Source organism: Neltuma alba, unplaced genomic scaffold, assembly GCF_004799145.2.
Source record: "Neltuma alba isolate B1F8T4 unplaced genomic scaffold, ASM479914v2 tig00003766_pilon, whole genome shotgun sequence".
Classification (NCBI taxonomy): domain Eukaryota; kingdom Viridiplantae; phylum Streptophyta; class Magnoliopsida; order Fabales; family Fabaceae; genus Neltuma; species Neltuma alba.
The window spans coordinates 67,411-86,388 of NW_021633420.1; the positions used below are offsets into that span (position 1 = coordinate 67,411).

The 18,978-nt window shown below is 34.2% G+C and overlaps 2 protein-coding genes, 1 non-coding gene and 1 pseudogene across 3 annotated transcripts; 3 read left to right on the top strand and 1 right to left on the bottom strand.

Annotated features, from left to right (window-relative positions):
• Positions 1-765: 765 nt before the first annotated feature.
• On the bottom strand, positions 766-3,674 carry LOC114742448 (omega-3 fatty acid desaturase, chloroplastic-like). The gene is made up of 8 exons (XM_028930711.1): positions 2,740-3,674; positions 2,557-2,646; positions 2,409-2,475; positions 2,206-2,298; positions 1,904-2,089; positions 1,713-1,793; positions 1,425-1,562; positions 766-1,331 (listed from the first exon to the last, which is right to left on the bottom strand). The coding sequence occupies exons 1-8, from the start codon at positions 3,273-3,275 to the stop codon at positions 1,131-1,133; spliced, it is 1,392 nt and encodes a 463-aa protein (XP_028786544.1). The 5' UTR covers positions 3,276-3,674; the 3' UTR covers positions 766-1,130.
• A 3,529-nt stretch (positions 3,675-7,203) lies between these two features.
• LOC114742451 (selT-like protein) lies at positions 7,204-9,458 on the top strand. The gene is made up of 4 exons (XM_028930712.1): positions 7,204-7,602; positions 7,685-7,761; positions 8,598-8,916; positions 9,021-9,458. Exons 1-4 carry the CDS (start codon positions 7,435-7,437, stop codon positions 9,117-9,119), a joined length of 663 nt encoding a protein of 220 aa, XP_028786545.1. The 5' UTR covers positions 7,204-7,434; the 3' UTR covers positions 9,120-9,458.
• Positions 9,459-10,380: 922 nt separating this feature from the next.
• Positions 10,381-10,453, top strand: TRNAA-AGC (transfer RNA alanine (anticodon AGC)). Its single transcript has one exon. It is a non-coding gene; the product is annotated as a tRNA-Ala (tRNA).
• A 3,189-nt stretch (positions 10,454-13,642) lies between these two features.
• Positions 13,643-18,797, top strand: LOC114742449 (acyl-coenzyme A oxidase 4, peroxisomal-like; annotated as a pseudogene).
• The last annotated feature ends 181 nt before the right edge of the window (positions 18,798-18,978 follow it).

The following is an 18,978-nucleotide window of genomic DNA, read 5'->3' on the forward strand; positions in this document are numbered from 1 at the left end:
GCCCCATCTCACCTCATTCTCATTCTCATTCTCATATAATTTCGACCTTTTGTTTTCCATTCAGATTTTCTTGATACTCTTGGATCCTCCTCTCAATGTTGGGTCAAGGGTCTTGTCCTTTTCAATCTTTATCACCATGCTCGATGGTTTTTAGGTATATATATTTACAAAGTTGAATACTTTTATGATCCTAAATATAGAAACTAATTGCAAGATTTGTTTTACTATTAAATGTAAGACTTTAATCCATTTTGTTTATCAAATTTGTATTTTTCTCTCTCAAAATATTCCTATTAAAGGGAGCTTCTCTCATTGGGATAATAATTAAAGGAGGTATTTTAAATAAACAAGTATTTATTTATTACAGATAATTAACCTAATTAATTTTTTAAATATTTATAAGCTAGTTATCTAACTCTTACATTTAGGATTAAAAAAATATCAACCAACATCTAAACTTTTAAATTAGTTATCTAACTCCTATTTTTATATATAAATTTTTTTTACCAGAACTATTTTTATATATAATGATTAACTTATTTCATGTGGTCCAGTAGCTTCTCCAGGGATTTAAATTTTGGACAAAATCATTCCTTTAGACTTAGAAATCAGAGCTAGCCAAACTAAATTTTAGAAAGAGTTATCAAGGGACAAAACGAATAATTGATAGATATGCATGCTTGAGAAGGGGGGAACAAGAAAAGAGAGGCAAATTAATGAATTTATTTGTATTTTTCAATTTTCATCTAACATTGGTGTTTAAACTTTAAACTTACGCAAATACATCATCAATTTGATGAAGATAAACCACTTCATCAAGAATAACCAATTTACAAGTATTCTTCACTCTCAAAGAAGAAACTACAATAACAGGTAGATACACTCTGCTTAATCTTCAGCAGCAGACAATCACTATCAAACGTGTCAGGCAACAAGCACCTACTCTCTTTTATCCATTAAGGAACAAGTTAGCTCTTCGCAATTCCAAGAAATTACAAACTCCGACAGTGAGACAATCTCCGAAGTTAATTTCTTCAGAGTTAAGGAGCTGTGTCATATATATCACATACTTCTTCTGTTGCCTCTCATATTGCCTTGTTTGTTTCAAGTGGGAAAACTGTTTAAAGCTTCTACTTTGATGATGATGAAGAAGAAGAAGAAGAGCCAGCGACCTTAGGGTCTGTTTGGTAGTATACAACATCCCCTGTGTCGCTAACAAAATGGTCTTTCTTCAAGCTTCTTACCAGATCTCCAATTAGGTGAAAGGGAAGAGGTCCTGATTTCTTTGGTTCACGGAAATATTCTCCGAGTACCGGCTTTGCAGCCTCAGTCTAAAAAAGCATTAAGGATTTTTTTTCAGTGAAAGATAAATAATTTTATGATAATTATATAAAACACATTAAAAGTAGAGAGATAATACTCACTGCTTCTACCAAGTGGTAGTGTGGAATTTGAGGAAAGAGATGATGAATGACATGGGTTCCAATGTCATGGTGGATGTTGTTAATCCAACCATAATCACGATCAAGAGTTGTAAGTCCACCTCTTAGGTAGCTCCATTCCTATCACAACATAAATGAAGATTTATTACTTCTGAAAATACCACAAACTTGAAACACTAAAATAAGAGAGACTCTCGCTAAGATCATCCAATCACGTTAACTTTCATTTCCCAGAAAAAAGTAAAAAGAAAAATGAGGGAGAAATGATACCTTTCCACGATACCATGGTAGTTTGTCTTCATGTCCATGGTGATGCAGGTAAGTCACGAAATCCAGCCACATCACAAAAATCTTCAATCACAAGCAAAGTTCAATTAGGGCTTGTAAAGAGGAAAACTTAAAGGAGGGAAACAACTGCGAAGTATTTAATCCACAGAGAGTCAAAAGAACTGTGAGCTTACCCAGTAAGGAATGCCGTAAAGCTTGAGCAACTGAATTGGACCCATCACAAATCCTAAGCCTACAAGCAAAGCAGCCATGGCGGTCCAACAAATAGTAGAAGTGATAACATCTTTTCTTTCATTGGGAACGAACAAGTCACTGTTTGGGTCAAAGTGAGAACCAGTCTTTCCTGGACTTCTGCTCCACTGCAATTTGTTTTTTCAGATCATGAACCAAGTCAATTTCCTTATTTCAACAAACTGCTTTCATGAATTTCACATTCAAGTCTTGTGAAAAACTTTCAGGAGCAGAAGCAACTTACGAGGTAGAAAGGATATGCAAGCATTGGAAATGGTACAGTAAATCTCAGAGTCTTGGTCAAATTATCCAAGTTCTTGTATATTTTCTCAGGCAGCTGCAAGTTTGAAAATTCAACTTCTCATATTAGAAACTGCAATAGAATGAGGAAGGAGGGGACAAAAGATTACCCCTTTAACGCTTAGGAGTAAATAGATTTTAGCCTACCGGGTGCCAAGATTCATCATTTTCCACATGACCATGGTTTTGGTGGTGAGTTCTGTGACTGATTCTCCTGTATAATTTAGAAAATTACAGTGAGAAGTGTCCAAGAGAAGAGAGGACCAGAGGAGAGAAAGTTCATTTAGAAGCATACCATCCATGGTACGGTACAAGGATTGAAGAATGCAGAAGATGACCGACCACACTGTTCAGCTTGGGATTGTTTGAAAAGCTTCCATGACCACTGAAACATCAAAACCAACAATCAAATGAATCTAGACACAGCTTTATAACCCAAACTAGAAATTTAACAGAGATCAAAGAAATTGGTCATTACCAATCATGTCCAAGAACAAACAGAGCCCAGAACATGGTTCCTTGGGCAGCCCAATACAGAGGCCAAACCAGCCAGTTGTTTAAATAAGCAGCAGCAGCAGCCATTCCAAAAACCATGACCACATCTCTCACAACATAACTCATCGACTTCCATGTGTCCCTCACCCAGCAATGTTTTGGAATGGCTGCTCTGATATCTGCCAATTTGAATGGTGGTGGAGCCCCAGGATCGAATTCTGGTTCTTCCTGGGTGACCCCATTAAACTGCACGTTGATTGTCTCTTTGCTTTCTTCATTCTCTCCTTCAATGGAAGCAACTCTCAAAGGAGCACTCACTCTCAATTCCCAGCTTCTTCTCTCTCTAAAGTTACCAGTTAAGCCTCTTGTCTGAAATTTCAGATCTGTTTCATTCACACCATTGTTTGCGTTTAAAAATCTAACCTTTGAGCTCTTACACGTAACAGCTCCAATTCTGGGTCGAGGGAATGTTGGCGGAAGGGGCTTTAACCCACATTCTGTTAAAACCCAACTTGCCATTGGAGACCCAGATGGAGCTTTTTAGCTTTAAAACAGGGTTTGCCCACCTGGGCTCTTGGGAAAATAAAAAGGAAAAGTAACGGTGGAGAGAGGGGGCGAGAGAGAGAGAGAGAGAGACGAAAATATGTGAACCAAAGCAGAAAGAAGGCAAAGCCAGGCAAAATATCTTAAAGAAGGACAAAACACTAGTAAACTTATGACAAGGAAAGAAAGAAAAATTTAGTTGAGGAATTAAATCCAACACTCAGTGGGCACTTGTGTTTCAACGACAGCCACACGTTGATCCTCCACTCCTCTGGCTTCCCCCCAGATTCTCCTCCCACCTCAACACAAAGCTCAGCCTCTTAGTTTACAAATCTGAATGAAATATTGAAAGTCGGAAGATCAAAAGGGTTAAAAGGAAAAAAAAAAGGGGCAAAAGCTCAGGAAAAGTTTGCGTCTTGGGGTTGGTCTTCTTGTGGGAGTCTGAGTTTGAGACGGACTTTATATATAGAAGTCGCATAGCGATATTTCCTCGTAAATATGTGGGAGAGACCAAGGCGTGTTTACTTTTCCCTTTCAACATTCTAAGATTTGAATTTAGGGTGTGTTTGGGTGACACCCCAAACCATGGTTTGGGGAATAGATCACCCAAACACCCCCCTAAAAACCAAAACCATGATTTTGGGTCAAAACCATGGTTTTGGAAAAAGCAAAATTTTTTTGCTTTTGGAGAAAAAAGGGAGAGTGTGAGAGCCTATATGATATGTATCTTGTTATTTTTTTTATAAATATATTTTTTTATAAACATATTCAATCTTATATTTTATAAATATATATATACATATTAATTATTTATTAATTATATTATCTTATGTATTATTAATTATGTTGGTAAAAAATATATTATTAACAATTTTATTCCTTCAAATTAAAATATATCATAAAATCTATTTTTTTTGTAATTATCATATTAACTTATGTCTTTTTTTTAGTAATTTGTATATATAAAAAGTGCTTCTGATAACAACTATCCAAACACTCTCACTTCTCAGAATCACTTTTTTACAAAATCTATTCTTCACAGAATCTATTCTCCCCAGAATCTACTCTCCAGAATCACTTTTCCAAATCACGGTTTGGTTTCATCCAAACACACCCTTAGAATTCTCAGTGTTGCCGTGTGGCTGAGGTTGACCTATTTTGTCTCGTGGGTCTCACCCTTTCTCCAATTGGTTCATTATGCGAGTCCGCCCTTTAATTAATGGGTCGGTAGTGCTTGCTTCAGCCCACCCATGTGCCGCACGCTACACAAATTATTTTTCTTTCCTTTTATTTCTTAAACTTTATTATTTAATATTTATTCACATTTCACGCGTAGGTCGGAATGGATCAAACAGGGTATGAAATGGAATGAGCACTATGGCTGCTTTTTATGTTCTGGGACTTTTTTACATCAATCACGTGTTTTATTGAGTAAGCCTCCATATCCAAACATAGGTTATAATTTTAATTTATAGTTATTATAATAATAGGTCGGAGGAATTAATAAAGACACACATGCACGCATGTTTTGATCAAAACAAAAATAATTATCCCTCGTCTTTTGTTATAAAAGAGATCAGCGCAACTCATAATTCAATTACTGATGAAATTAAATTTTAAGAAAAAATGTAATTTAAATATTTCAAAAAAGTATGATTGAACCTTTAATTTGTTGTTATGTTGATGTTTGTGTTTGATGGTTTATTTATTTATTGTGGATTTTCTTTGGGGGTTTTGGTGGCATCAATCCCATTAGCCGATTAGAAATAAAATAATGTCAAGCAGGGATAAAATAATCCAGAAATTCAAATCATCGGTGTATTTAAGTCCCATGGAACAACTTGAGCTCTTTTTAATTTTAATATGGAAATTATATAATCTTTTATCCATCACTCTGTCAGTTCTATGGGTCACAAGATTTTTAAACCATTGGTGCCTATCTTGGAACATTTATCTAAATTATAGAACAATTTATATTTTATTATCTTAAGATCTAAGAATAAAACACATACTTTTAAAATGGTTAAAAATACTTTAATCAATTTCAGACTCAAATAAAAAACGTTAAACGGTTAAGCCTTTGTTGCACAGCAAGAGGTCTTTGATTTTACCATTTTAGTTGTGATAATAATATTTGATTTGGTTTATAGAGTTACGAAGCTCCTACCAGTATAAAAAAATAAAAACTAACAGTTGTGGTGGTATATTTATAGGGTCATTAAGGTAAAAGTCAATTAACTAATTTGAGTAAATTATTAATTTTAATTAAATTAGTTAATATAATATCTTTTTTTAAAAAATACTCTAAGCATCTTCTTTGATTCCCTCTTTTCCTCTCCTACTTGATTCTTGTTAAGGGACATCAATTAAGTTAACTTAAGAAAAAGTTGATAATTATATAAAATAAGTTTTACATTTAAAATTATTATTAACCATCTAATTAGGTCTCATATTAAGGATCAGAACAGAAATAATCAAATCAGAAATCTTAACATTTGAGTTATTCTGAAATATAGATACAGTCATATTATGAGAAGAACGAGGATAGGAAGAAGAATCTTTTGTGTCATCTGTAAGCAATCTCATATAAGGAATTTGCTCCCCAAAAAAAAAAAAAAGCAATCTCATGAGGAAATTAAAATTAGATGGCCATTTTGTGAATGTGATTTTGGAAGCTATTCACAAGTAACTTCTTTTTCCCTTGAAAAATGTTCTTAATTAATGGAATGATGAAATGTCATTAGTGGAGTATATTAAATAGATTTAAAGGGCAAAGTTTTTAATATTATCTCTGCAATCTTACCACAAAAGGCCGAAAAACATTGAATATTTACACACACAAGAAAATATATATATTTATATATATGATATAAGATTAAAGGTATAAAAGAAATTAAAATTTGCGAAGAGCTTACGTAGATCAAACAATGACGGGTTTAAAATACTTTCATCATTCCATTTCAAACTGATATTCTAAGCACATAGATCACGTTCCCGTGGGAACACTTTCAGAAGGAAGAGAACACAGGCCTTGATTCTAATACACACATATCTCCCATGGTCAAATGATAAGATTCGTTTTTGAAATAAAAATATTGATGTGATTTGCAGGTTGAGGAACCGACCTTCACTCTTCCATGGTGTGTCAATTTAATGCTGCTCAGAGTTTAAATTTTTTTATGTTTTCCTGGTCAGTTTTTTTTATCGATTGGATGACTGGATTATTACATAAAATCAATCATACTTTCCTTTGAGTTTGAACCTTTTACCATCTTAACATTTTGATAAAGAATTACAAACGAAAAGAGTAAAATCTTCTTAAGGTATTTAATATTAATTAAGACCGTTTAATAACACTTATTAACATATTTTACGTAAATCAAGACAAAATTCATTTAACAAATTTATCTTATATTCTATAAATTACTTATGAACCCTTCTAAAGGGACCTTAATGAATTTATCATCATCACCAATTTCACCATTTTTTTTAAAATCAACAAAATTTTAAACACATAATATAAAATCTATTGCAAGGCAAATTCATTAATAATGCCACTTGCATATAAAACATATATAGTTAATACTTAACGCATTATATAAAGATAATTTTTTAGTTAATACTTAATACATTATATAAAGATAATTTTTTTTACCTATTATTATATGTTATCCATATACAATAAAATAATTTATTGTTAAAAATTTTAAGCAGATCACCATCTAGATATTCCCGAATCTCACTTAGGATACACTGACTTTCTAGCTAAATCTTCACATACCATGGCAGGAAATTTTTATACGCTTGATCAAATGGAAGACCTTAAGATCTGTTTGTTGTATTATCCCTTTTTATTGAATGCAGTTTTCTATTATAAAAAAAGAAAGATATTCTCGAATCTTGCTCAGATTTCGATGTGTTCATTACGCTGGTACGTGGTGACACATTGATGAACACATCTAACGCCTGATTGAACAGTTGCAAATAAATCGGGTTACCATCTTTAACATCGGATCTTAATTTTTAGTCTGGATCTCAGATTGTGATTTACGAAACAATTCAATTCAATTCCATTTGCACCCTTTCGCCCTTCGTTTTCAGGCTTTGAATCACCTGAATCTCAACCTCCGCTTCAATGGATCGAACTCAAATTCTTCTAGTGGGCTTACCGGTCTTGCTCTTCTGCTCTGACATTATGAATCTTTTCTCTTCTCCACCTCACAAGCCGATTTCTCACAAACATTCTCCGATTCCCACCAAGTCTCAACCGCATCTTCAGCAATCCCTGGAATTTCCCGTTCAGGTTTTTTCATTTTTTTCATCAACCCTTTCATTTCTAATTCGAATTGGAAGTTTGTGTCGGTGACTTGTTGGTTTTGATGCAGAAACAGACCACCATTGTCCCACCGATTGGGGGCGGCAACACTGTTAACATTGACTTCTGCACTTCTTGTTCTTACAGGTTTGCCTAACCGCTTGACTTTTCTGTGCCATTTTTGTATTAAATTCAATGCATCTGTGAGTAATTCAGAAAGACTTGCCACCTTTTAGCGCCAGTTCAACATTGCTTTTCTCGTGTTTTCTTTTAAGAAGCTAAAGCGCACAAGGCAATTAGCATTGGCTGAAATTTCATTGGCTTTGAACGCGCATCTTGCCATGTTATCGATTACTTCATTCCTCACTGTTGCATGCATCCTCTGTTAGTGCCCGGCAATCTGAGGACTGTTAAATGCATCATTAATGAAAGTTTTCAAACGGAACTTTTACTTTTACCAAATAGGGACATTGAAGGTGGACGTTGAAGTGGCTTCGCATACACAAGGTGCTCCAATGCTTAAATGATGAAAACTCGGGTGTCAACATCATGCTCGTTTCTCACACTAGCATTTCAGAATTTCTCTTTTCCTTTTTTCCTTTCTCCTTTTTTTTTTTGGGGGGGGGGGGTGTAAAAGCCTTGCAGCATTTTGCTTCTGTTCTTTCCAAACTCATTTTTGAAGATGCAACCTGAGAAATTAGATTAGCAATTTGTTATTTCATGTGATTTTCATATCCTATTTGGAGCGGTTCTCCCAAACTAGAGCATCACTTAAGATAGAGGTATATAATAAACATTGGTTGCTTGCTACCGTCAACCATGTTCTGGGGAAATTAAAACTGCTACTTCCCTCTGAATTTGGACTTTTGAAGCTCTCCAACTGAAAATCTTCAATTAACCTTCCGATTAAACTTTGCCAGCTGCATTCATATGAGCTCGTTTCATTTATAAAATATCTGACAGAATCAAAATTTCTTGTGCAGAGGAACTGCAGTTGCATCTAAACAATTGCTGGAAACAGCGTTTCCTGGGATTGATGTTGTTTTAGCTAACTGCCCACCTCCACTTACTAAACGCATGGTTAGCAAAGTGATACCAGTGGTGCAACTTGGAATTATTGGACTTGTAGTGGCAGGTGAACAGATATTTCCTAAATTGGGAATAGTGACGCCACCTTCATGGTACTACTCATTGCGTGCCAATAGGTTTGGAAGTATGGCAAGCACTTGGCTTCTTGGGAATTTTGTTCAATCTTTCCTACAGAGTTCTGGTGCTTTTGAAGTGTATTGCAATGGTGAATTGGTAAGTTCTTCCTTCCTTTTTCTTCTGAGATTATACATCATATGACTGTCTCTTCTGATTTTCAATTCATGAATTTAAGATCTTTGTTTTATTGGACGTTGTAGATATTCTCCAAGTTGAAGGAGAATAGATTCCCAGGTGAAATTGAGTTGAAGGATCTTGTTGGCGGAAGAATAGCGAATACAAGATATGGTCCTGTCTGATCCAAGAATGTTAACTTGGCTGAATTCGTCAGCATCAAAAGCTAATGTGATTGAATTATATGACAGAATCGCTGCATCTTGATTGAGATTTACGAAACGGATTGTAGAGATCAGATTTCCTGTGTTAGCTATTTGTCCTGTACATTCTATGTCAAGCAAGTTATCTCACAAGCATGCCTTCTGCATAGGCATTTATAGAAGTAAATTAAAATAGAGGGGTGATGCTTGGAAAATTCTTCTATTTATATACAAGTACGAAGCACACGCACATGAATAAGCACTAATCACGGCTTAATTTGCCATTTTTGTATCAGGAACCGAATCATAAATCATTATGTTACTTTCGAGTCCTACCTAGTGCCTACTTTTATGAAGGGAATAAAAAGTTAGCGAGCAAGATGGCATCTTTTCATCTCTGTTTCCATGGTTGTTTAGAGAAACAAAGTAAAAGGAACAACATATTTAACTTCATGATAAGGCACATGGGATGATCATAAGATACGATGAGATTCTGCCTCCCATTTATTTCCACGAAGATGCATCCTGTCCCCGGGCCACTTCAAAATGACAGTGAATGGTTAGAAAGGAAAACGCATAAACATACCGCAGGTATATTGGAAAGTATTATGATGGCAATTGATGTAGATAAGATAAGATTAATTTTGCAAAATGTGATGGTGATTGGATAGTGGCAATGTCCCTTTTCACAAATCCTTTTCGAGGCCTTGCTTCCATGTGCTTAAAGAGAAGAATAAGTGCGATTTGGAGATGCGTTTGTTAAGTGCTTATAGGCATTTTCATGTAAATTGAAACAAAATTTTTCTCATATATTTAGCTAATATTTTCTAAATTACAATTAAAACACTGTTTCTATGTAAATCATTCCAAACAAACCTTTATAATTAGACTCATAATGCTACTAATGGCCCAAGAAATTGTGATGCACAGGCCCAAATAGAGAATCTTATTAGTTTATTTTTTTGGTTTACAGACATGGTTTTGATGGAAGCTAGTGAAGTAAGGTTTTTATTTTTTTTAAATATATTGTGAACAAATTGCAACAAAAAAAGTTATATTATGGACAAAAGGTAGTATTATCTAATAATTTTCCTTTGCATTAAATGTTTTAAAGTTTTTTTATTTTGTTAAATCCTAAAATTAAAGAAGAATTTAAAAGAACATTTTATTCTTTGAAGTTTCCTGCTTTATGTCAAGACTCAGACAAGGAATACATTTATAAAGAAAGTCAGCCCGATGTCAAGGGGATGTAGCTCAGATGGTAGAGCGCTCGCTTAGCATGCGAGAGGTACGGGGATCGATACCCCGCATCTCCAGCACTTTCCCTTTTGTTCGCTCCTGTCATTTTTGCTCTATTCGTTTCATTTCTTGGTGCCGTGTTTCGAAAATCTCTTCCCTTCGTCTCTTTTGCTTCTCCTCCTTCCCTCTCGGTTCATCCCATTATGCTCTGAGATCCATACCCATAGCCATAGGCCTTCACTTAACAGTTTAGTTTCCAGTGACCCACGATTCTCAAAGAAAGGAGAAAGGATACAATTTTCCAGGCTTGAGTTTCCTTTTGTTTGGTTTCTGAGAAAGTGATCGGTTGCTGAGCAAAAGGGGTGCCAGAAAGCTCGCTTTTTTTTTTGAAACAGGAGCTTGGGGATTGTTCAGAGCTTCTGCCTCTCTTTCTGGTTTTCTCGATAACAGCACTGAGGAGGGGAATTGGGAGGCGGAGGAGAGGAAAAGGAACAAACAATACTGAATATACTAATGGTCTTCTCACTTGCAATTTTCATTTTTGCAAGTCAAATTCCAAATGTCCCAAAAACGTCTTTACTGGATTCAAATTAGGATACTAACATTTAAAAAAAAAAATACAGAGGAAAGGCAAAAGTCTTGAGCTAGTAGTACCAGATACTATCCTACAAAAATAAATAATATCTAAAATTTGCTAGTTAAATCCTGCCTCATCAAATTTCTCCCTGGCGGTTCCAATGCAACTGGCAAACCGGAGTTCAAAATTTCATGAGCATAATAAGCTATAGCTTATTAATACAAGAATTGGCTTATATATAAACATATTTACAAGTAACTTTTCATCCATGCATAAGCAAATCTCTATTATCTTTTGTGATTGCAAAAGCTGATTGGGATTTTAGCTTCATCTGATATACTAAATCTGAAGTAAATAAATATAACTAACCAATAGTATTCCCAAAAAACACCAATCTAACTTAAGGACATGACATAGTATAAATTAACACATATTTATTATAAATAACTAATTTAATTAATTTTTTTGATCTACTCAAATTAGTCACCTAACTCTTATATCAAGGACATGAGATAGTATAAATTAACAAATAGTATTTTCAAAAGGCACCAATCTTTCCCAATGTATTAACATGGGATGACATCTTTTTTCTTTTTTGCACAGAAGAGGGGCAAATGCTTGAAAATTAAAGGAAACTAACAGTTAAGGGAAAATAATCCCATACCCCTTTTGAACAACATGGTCCGAAGATGTTGCAGACGAGTATCAAAAACAGCTGATTTTGACGAGTCATTCTTCGCAAGGACCTTGGCCGTATGATTCTGTTTGTCTTGAAATATACTTCAACCATGCAGAGGCACCGAGTAAATGTTATCATGTGTCTGATCTGAAGAAACCATACTGCATTTAGATAATTTTGTATTTTGGATCTCTTCACATAGAGAAACTCCTGGAGACAATGAGTTGTATTTAGCATTATGCTGTTAGATAAAAATAGACATACTTTTTTTTGCCAAAAAAAAAAAAGACATATTGTTCCTTAAGGAGTAATTAATACTCGTCTGTTCTTAATATGAGAATTAATTAGGAAGTTGATTTTGATCCTATATACAAAATCTACTTCGCGTGTTTATTAATTTTTTTTTCAAATTAACCTTATTAATATTCTTCTAACAATAATTAAGTATGAGAGAAAGAAAGAGAATTAAGGAAGATGCTTAAAGTATTTAAAAAAAATCATATTAATTATTTAATATTCTTAATCTATTCAAATTAGTTAATTAAATTTTACATTAAGAATAAAAAATTATAATAATATGGCTCTATTTAGCTAGAGGTACCAATAGTACAAATTTGTGGGTCGCATTCGTCTGCAATTCCCATGGTGGGGCTCTCGCTTGGGGACATCTTGGATCTTTGATATTCTTCCCAGAAAAGGACCGTGCACGGTTACACAATTGATCAATGGGAATGCAATCATCATTATCACTCAAATTTGGAAAAATAATATAGGAATAATATATTATTATTTTATTCTAGTAAGCTCTTCAAGAGAAGGAGAGGATACACCCAAAATAAAAGAGAGAAAATTCCTAAAAAAATGGCAGTTGAATTTTAAAATTTCAAGTAAGATATTATTACAAAAATACATTGTGATTTGCTTTTTTAGTGCAGTTATTTTTTTAAGAGAGTAGTCATTAATACTGATATGAAATTTTAAAATTTAATAATCATTTTTTTAAAATTTCCCAATAAAATAATAAACATATCCGTGCCAAATATTCCTACATATAGTCACCGGGGAGAGACTTCTCTTCCCTTCTCATTATCATCTTATTTTTCAAACCATAAAATCAATATTTTAATGATTTAGATTCAATCATTTATAAAGTATTTTTTATGCAATTTTAAATTCTTCAGATTAAATTTGAGCAATTCAAATATGATTAATTATTTTTTAATTTAATATTCTAATTTTATTAAAAAATTAAAAATCTTAACCATCAAAACTTGGATGTGATAATTGATTGTAAAAAAATGAGAAGATAATCACCCTAGAGGATCTCACGGCGGAAAGGCTTGTACAAAAAAAGATATTCAGGGAAAAAATAAAAGGCGAAAAAGATGCACTATTAATTACTTCTACTAGTTTAAGCTTCGGGCGGAACCCGCAGGGAAGAAAAAGAAAACATTGCATTAAAATTCTACTTAAGAGAATTGAACATAAAAAAATATCATAAAATTATTAAATTAACTTAAGTTTTAAAGGATCTTATTACAAGAAATTTCACTTATTCAATTACTAAGTTGCTCTCATTGTTTTAAGTATATACTAACAATTAAAAAAGTAGTTATTAACAATTTAAAATGCGAATATTAATAACAACATGTATTAACAACTCATATCTTAAATCTTTCTGATGTGCTGAGAAAATATATTATTAATACTTGTGATGATAGTTATTAATCTTTACACCTTATATTATTAACGGTTATTTTTTTAGTTGTCAATATATACTTGACAAAAAAATAATTTAATAATTAAGTAAATAAAATCTCTTTAGTTTATTTTTAAGAGGCTTTAGGTTATTTTTAAGGAATTTTTTTGCATTTAAGGGGAACTTTTTGCATTTAAGGGGAGAAATTGCTGACGTGGAAGCATGATTCGGCCTTGGTTTGCGTGCCCCGCCACGTGTCTTTCCGACCAATTCAATTGCCATCATCAATCTGTCTCTCTTCTCTCTTCAGTTTCGTCCAAATCTAAACTTCCTGTCCCGTTCTCTTCATCACAGCTCCGATAGTTCAACCATTTTTCCGTCACCTGCAAAACCCTAACTTTTTGCTGCTATCCGCCATCATGACCGTCCTTTCTTCCAAGAATCGAGGTCTGTATTGCATTTTGATTTGCCATACATAACTGCTCTTCTGTGATTGTGGAATCCTTTATTAATTTTCTAGTTTGACTTTTCGCCTTAAAAATCATAACAATGTTACATGAAAATACTGTTGTATAGATTAAAATAGTTCTGGAGAGTGTTATGAGGGTCGTCTTTATGTACTGGTTAGGGAACCATATTATTATTCATTTCTATGGTCGTCTTTCCAACTCATGGGAGCTTGTTATCGTACACAGCGCATTGGTAGTGGAAACGCACCAATTAAACACACTGCGTTATCAGCTTGTTGCTTGGTCTGATCGGATAGAATGATTACTCTTATTTTATAGTTTTTACGCCATATATGATGATTAATAAGAGCTATTCTTGCATACTTTGATTTCACAGATGATGATGCGAAATATGAGATGCCTTCCTATTTTCACTTGCCATCACTGGATATCTCTGTAGCATTTCCTCAAGCAACTCCAGCCTCTACATTTCCTCCGTGTGGTAAGAATTGTTTTTAATAGTTCACGTTATGTTTGGAGAAATCTGATGTTTTGGAAGCTTTACTTTATCTAGACTAAAGAGGTTTAAGAAGAGGTTGAGTTTGTCTCTACGCTAACATGCTGATATAAGAACTTTGCATAGTGATGTGCTTGTATATTTGATATAATAGACTATATTTGGTTCATGTGCTGAGAAAATCGACCCCCCTTCTTCTTTTACTGTGAGTCTCAACATCTAATTTATGATAAATAGATCTACTTTTTCACCCTTTTGAACGCAAACTACTCTGTGTACATTCAAGTATCTCTCAAAATTGTTATATCTGACTTCTGCACTTAGAATTTACTGAAATGAAAGTAGGATGATAATATTATGCAACAGTTTTTATCAATAACAGACTAGCCCCTGGCTGTGCCTGAATACAAAACGTGGCGAAGCTTTTTCCTTTTATGTGATTACATGTATGATATTATTTGTACATATTGACTATGTTATGGCTTAAGTTCCTGTGAGGGAGACCTTACCAAATGATCTCACAAATGTTTCCTCTGCCGTCAAATTTTTTTATGCAAAATTCTCCTCTTAAGATATAAAATTCATGCTAGTTTTCTTCATTGTCCCCATTCTAAAACAGCAAAGGTATGAGGTGGCCTAATTCTTTGGGGATAAAAAATTCCTTAATTATTCAGTTCCCTCCCCAACCTATCGCTACCTTCCAAAAATTTTGTTGTTACACATAGTGAAGAAGCTGAACTTTCATTACATTGATGCTCATCATCTTACGATTTACATTCAACGTTCTAAAACACTGCCCTTACCCTTCATTTCTGTGTCTTCCACATTGTATGGTTTGTCAAGATTGTAAATATTTTGACTTGATTCGAGATTTAATGTTCTTAATTGCTGAAAATTACAGCTTCAGATTATTACCAATTTAATGACTTACTGACTCCGGAGGAGCAGGCTGTTAGGATGAAAGTAAAAGAGTGCATGGAAAAAGAAGTTGCTCCTATAATGGCCGAGGTACCTTCCTGTGATACATTTAAAATGAGAATGTGATATGATTTTTACATTCGTGTTTTGACTTCCTTCATTTTCTTCTTTCTTCTTACATCAATACTCTTGTTTGTTTGTCCCCCCCCCCCCCTGAAGTATTGGGAGAAGGCGAAGTTTCCTTTCCATGTTATTCCAAAACTTGGGGCACTGCGCATTGCTGGTGGCACTATCAAGGTTCTTTCATGCATATTGTGTGTGTGTGTGTGTGTGTTTTCTATTTTAAGAGACATGGTTAAGGAGGTGCTTAGCTAGTTTCAATTCTCAGGGTTATGGGTGCCCTGGTCTTTCCATTACTGGAAGTGCTGTAGCCACGGCAGAAGTTGCTAGAGTTGATGCAAGCTGTTCAACTTTCATTTTGGTTCATTCTTCCTTGGCAATGCTCACCATTGGTAATACCTATAAGTTTGATTGTTTATTGTTTCATCTATATCAGGAAATTCTCTCAACAATTCCTGATTTCTTCTTGTTTCTTTTATTAATTCTCAAGTACAGCATTGTGTGGATCAGAAGATCAGAAGCAAAAGTATCTACCTTCTCTGGCGCAGCTACGCACTGTAGCATGTTGGGTAAGCTCCGTTTTCTGTCATCGCGTCTGTTTGCTCAGGTAACACTTGTTAACGATGTTTATTTTTCTATTTATTAGGCTTTAACTGAGCCTGATTATGGAAGTGATGCCAGCGCTTTGAAGACAACAGCAACAAGGGTCCTATATCTTGCTCATCCTATCCACTATTTGCTTCTGCAACAAATTCTATTGCGTCTTTTAAAATTTATTTTAGCAGACAAATATCACTCTATATAAGTATTCAGAAGTTCTTCAATCTTGTAAAACGTTTTGCATTGAAAATATCAGGTTGACAGAGGTTGGATCCTTGAGGGCCAGAAACGCTGGATAGGAAACAGTACATTTGCTGATTTGTTAGTTATATTTGCTAGGAATACCACTACAAATCAGATAAATGGGTATCGACTACTTTACCTAATTTCATTGTATATATGTTCATGTGCACGCACGTGTGCGTTCATGTTTTTACTTAAAACCTCATATTTTCTTGATCCTTTTACCCTGATTTACAAGTTCTCATGCTTCTCCATGTGTTTTTTGACCTATAACTCAGATATATTGTGAAAAAGGATGCACCTGGTTTGACAGTCACCAAAATAGAGAACAAAATTGGACTCAGGATTGTTCAAAATGGAGACATTCTTTTGAAGAAAGTTTTTGTCCCTGATGAGGATAGACTACCTGGAGTGAACTCTTTTCAGGATACAAATAAGGTAACATTGTACATTGATTTTTTTTCTGTGATATGATCTGAAGCTGCACATGACTTCAACTATAAATGACTAATTTAATTCTCACTTCTTGTTACGAAAACCTGGAGGGCATCATAGTCTTGGATCCTGTGTCCTTGTAGTCTTGTACCTGTTTGGGATTGCACTATTGTCTTCTAGGTTATTAGCAAGATCAGCATGCCTGTGTTTTGCTCTTCCCCCCTAATTCAAGCTGTAACATTCTTGATATATTATCACGCCTTTACCAAAAGACAAGAATATTCTTCAAGTATCTTCATACCTGTAGTTTTCTCTTCTCCTTGTCTCAGTCTGCTGCAACCACCTATCAAATTATTGTTCACATTAAAAAGAAGCTATAATATGACAATTTCTGAGATATATTGTTGAATGACCAGACATTAAGATCAACTCCATTGTTATAATATTGCCCGTTGAATGAAATTTACTTCCTGTTCTCTAAATTTTGAAATAGGTGCTTAAAATTATTGTTCACATTAAAAAGAAGCTATAATATGACAATTTCTGAGATATATTGTTGAAGGGCCAGACATTAAGATCAACGCCATTGTTATAATATTGCCTGTTGAATGAAATTTACTTCCTGTTCTCTAAATTTTCAAATAGGTACTTGCTGTTTCACGCGTGATGGTTGCTTGGCAACCTATTGGCATTTCTATGGGCATATATGATATGTGTCATAGGTATGCACTTTATTACCATGCTCTCGTTCTTTAATAAAGCTCTCACTTGCAAAGCATTCTAAATTCTGAGCAATTCAAAGGTACCTAAAGGAGAGGAAACAGTTTGGAGCACCATTAGTAGCTTTCCAAATCAATCAACAGAAACTCGTTCAAATGCTTGGTAACATTCAAGCAATGATTCTTGTTGGTTGGCGCCTTTGCAAGTTGTATGAGAATGGAAAAATGACTCAAGGTCATGCCAGCTTGGGGAAGGTTATGTCATAACCCTTGCATTACATGTGTCTGTATCTTGTCATGTTCCTTGTTGGCATCGTTGCTTCTTAGAAAATAACAAGCATTCAATCTAGGCTTCTTCTTGTCATCAGTGGCTATGCTAACTACTAATTAACTATTGTCATCAATTTTCAGTCTTGGATCACCTTGAGGGCAAGAGAAACAGCTGCCCTGGGACGCGAATTACTTGGTGGCAATGGAATTCTGGCTGATTTTCTAGTGGCAAAGGTTCTTACGCTGAATCCTTTAATTAAGTTGTCTTTTTCTGAAGATCCAATCTAATCTAGATAAAATTGGGATTAATTCTAGTAGATATTTCCAAGCATGAAGTCTATTAAAGTAAGTTTGATGCTAACGATTAATGGAAAATGGAATGAAAAGAGTGATTGTGAGTTTTAAAATGACCCTTGCGACCTTTTTTTCTTTCCCCCCAAAGAATAATCGAAAAAGTATCGAAACTGACTATTTCCCCTTCTCTAACGTAAATGTTTAGCAATGTAAATGGACATACACTATTTTGCATATATATATATACACACACACACAAACACACACACAAAAATTATTGCGAATATATTCAAATTGTTTTTTATTTTTCAAAATTTTACTGAACCTTCATAAAGCTATACAAATATGAGGATGTCCCGCCAAATGGGAAGGAAATGGGAAAGGAGTGTAGTCATGGGGATGAAGATCGGGGAAGGCTTCCACATCATTGCTTTGCCACATTGATGGCCCACTTTGCATTGGAAGAATATTTCTAGACAAAAGTTTGTTTTATGAAGAGTTAGATAATTAATTTGCAAATATTGAAATAATTTAGTGATTTATAAAAAGGTTGTGTTGGTTGCCTAAAATACTCTTGTAATCATTTGCATTGAACTAATTTGGAGAACAATGGATTGGGGTCTTGCATTTTGATATATTTAAAAAAAAAAAATTCCTCCACTAACTCTTACATTTATTATTAGAGGAGGATCTTTTTCTTTGTCTCATTTTTTGTCTCTCACCCTCAAATATATATATATATATAATATATCTATCATTGCAGGCATTCTGTGATTTAAGGAGCCCTTTATTACGTACGAAGGCACATATGACATCAACACACTGGTTACTGGGAGGGAAGTTACTGGTTTAGCCAGCTTCAAGCCTGTTGCACAAAGAAGTCGACTGTAAAGATATAAATCAAAAAGTATACCCACGGACTCATTTTATCTACTCAATTCTCTGCTGTGGTGGGATTGCTAATTCAGACAAAATCCTCAATCGGATTTAATAAATTATACGAGTGTTTGTTTAGATGATGACTCAATGAAATGAAAAATAATATGGTCCTCCCTTGTTTAGCATATTTCATGTCTGTGTTT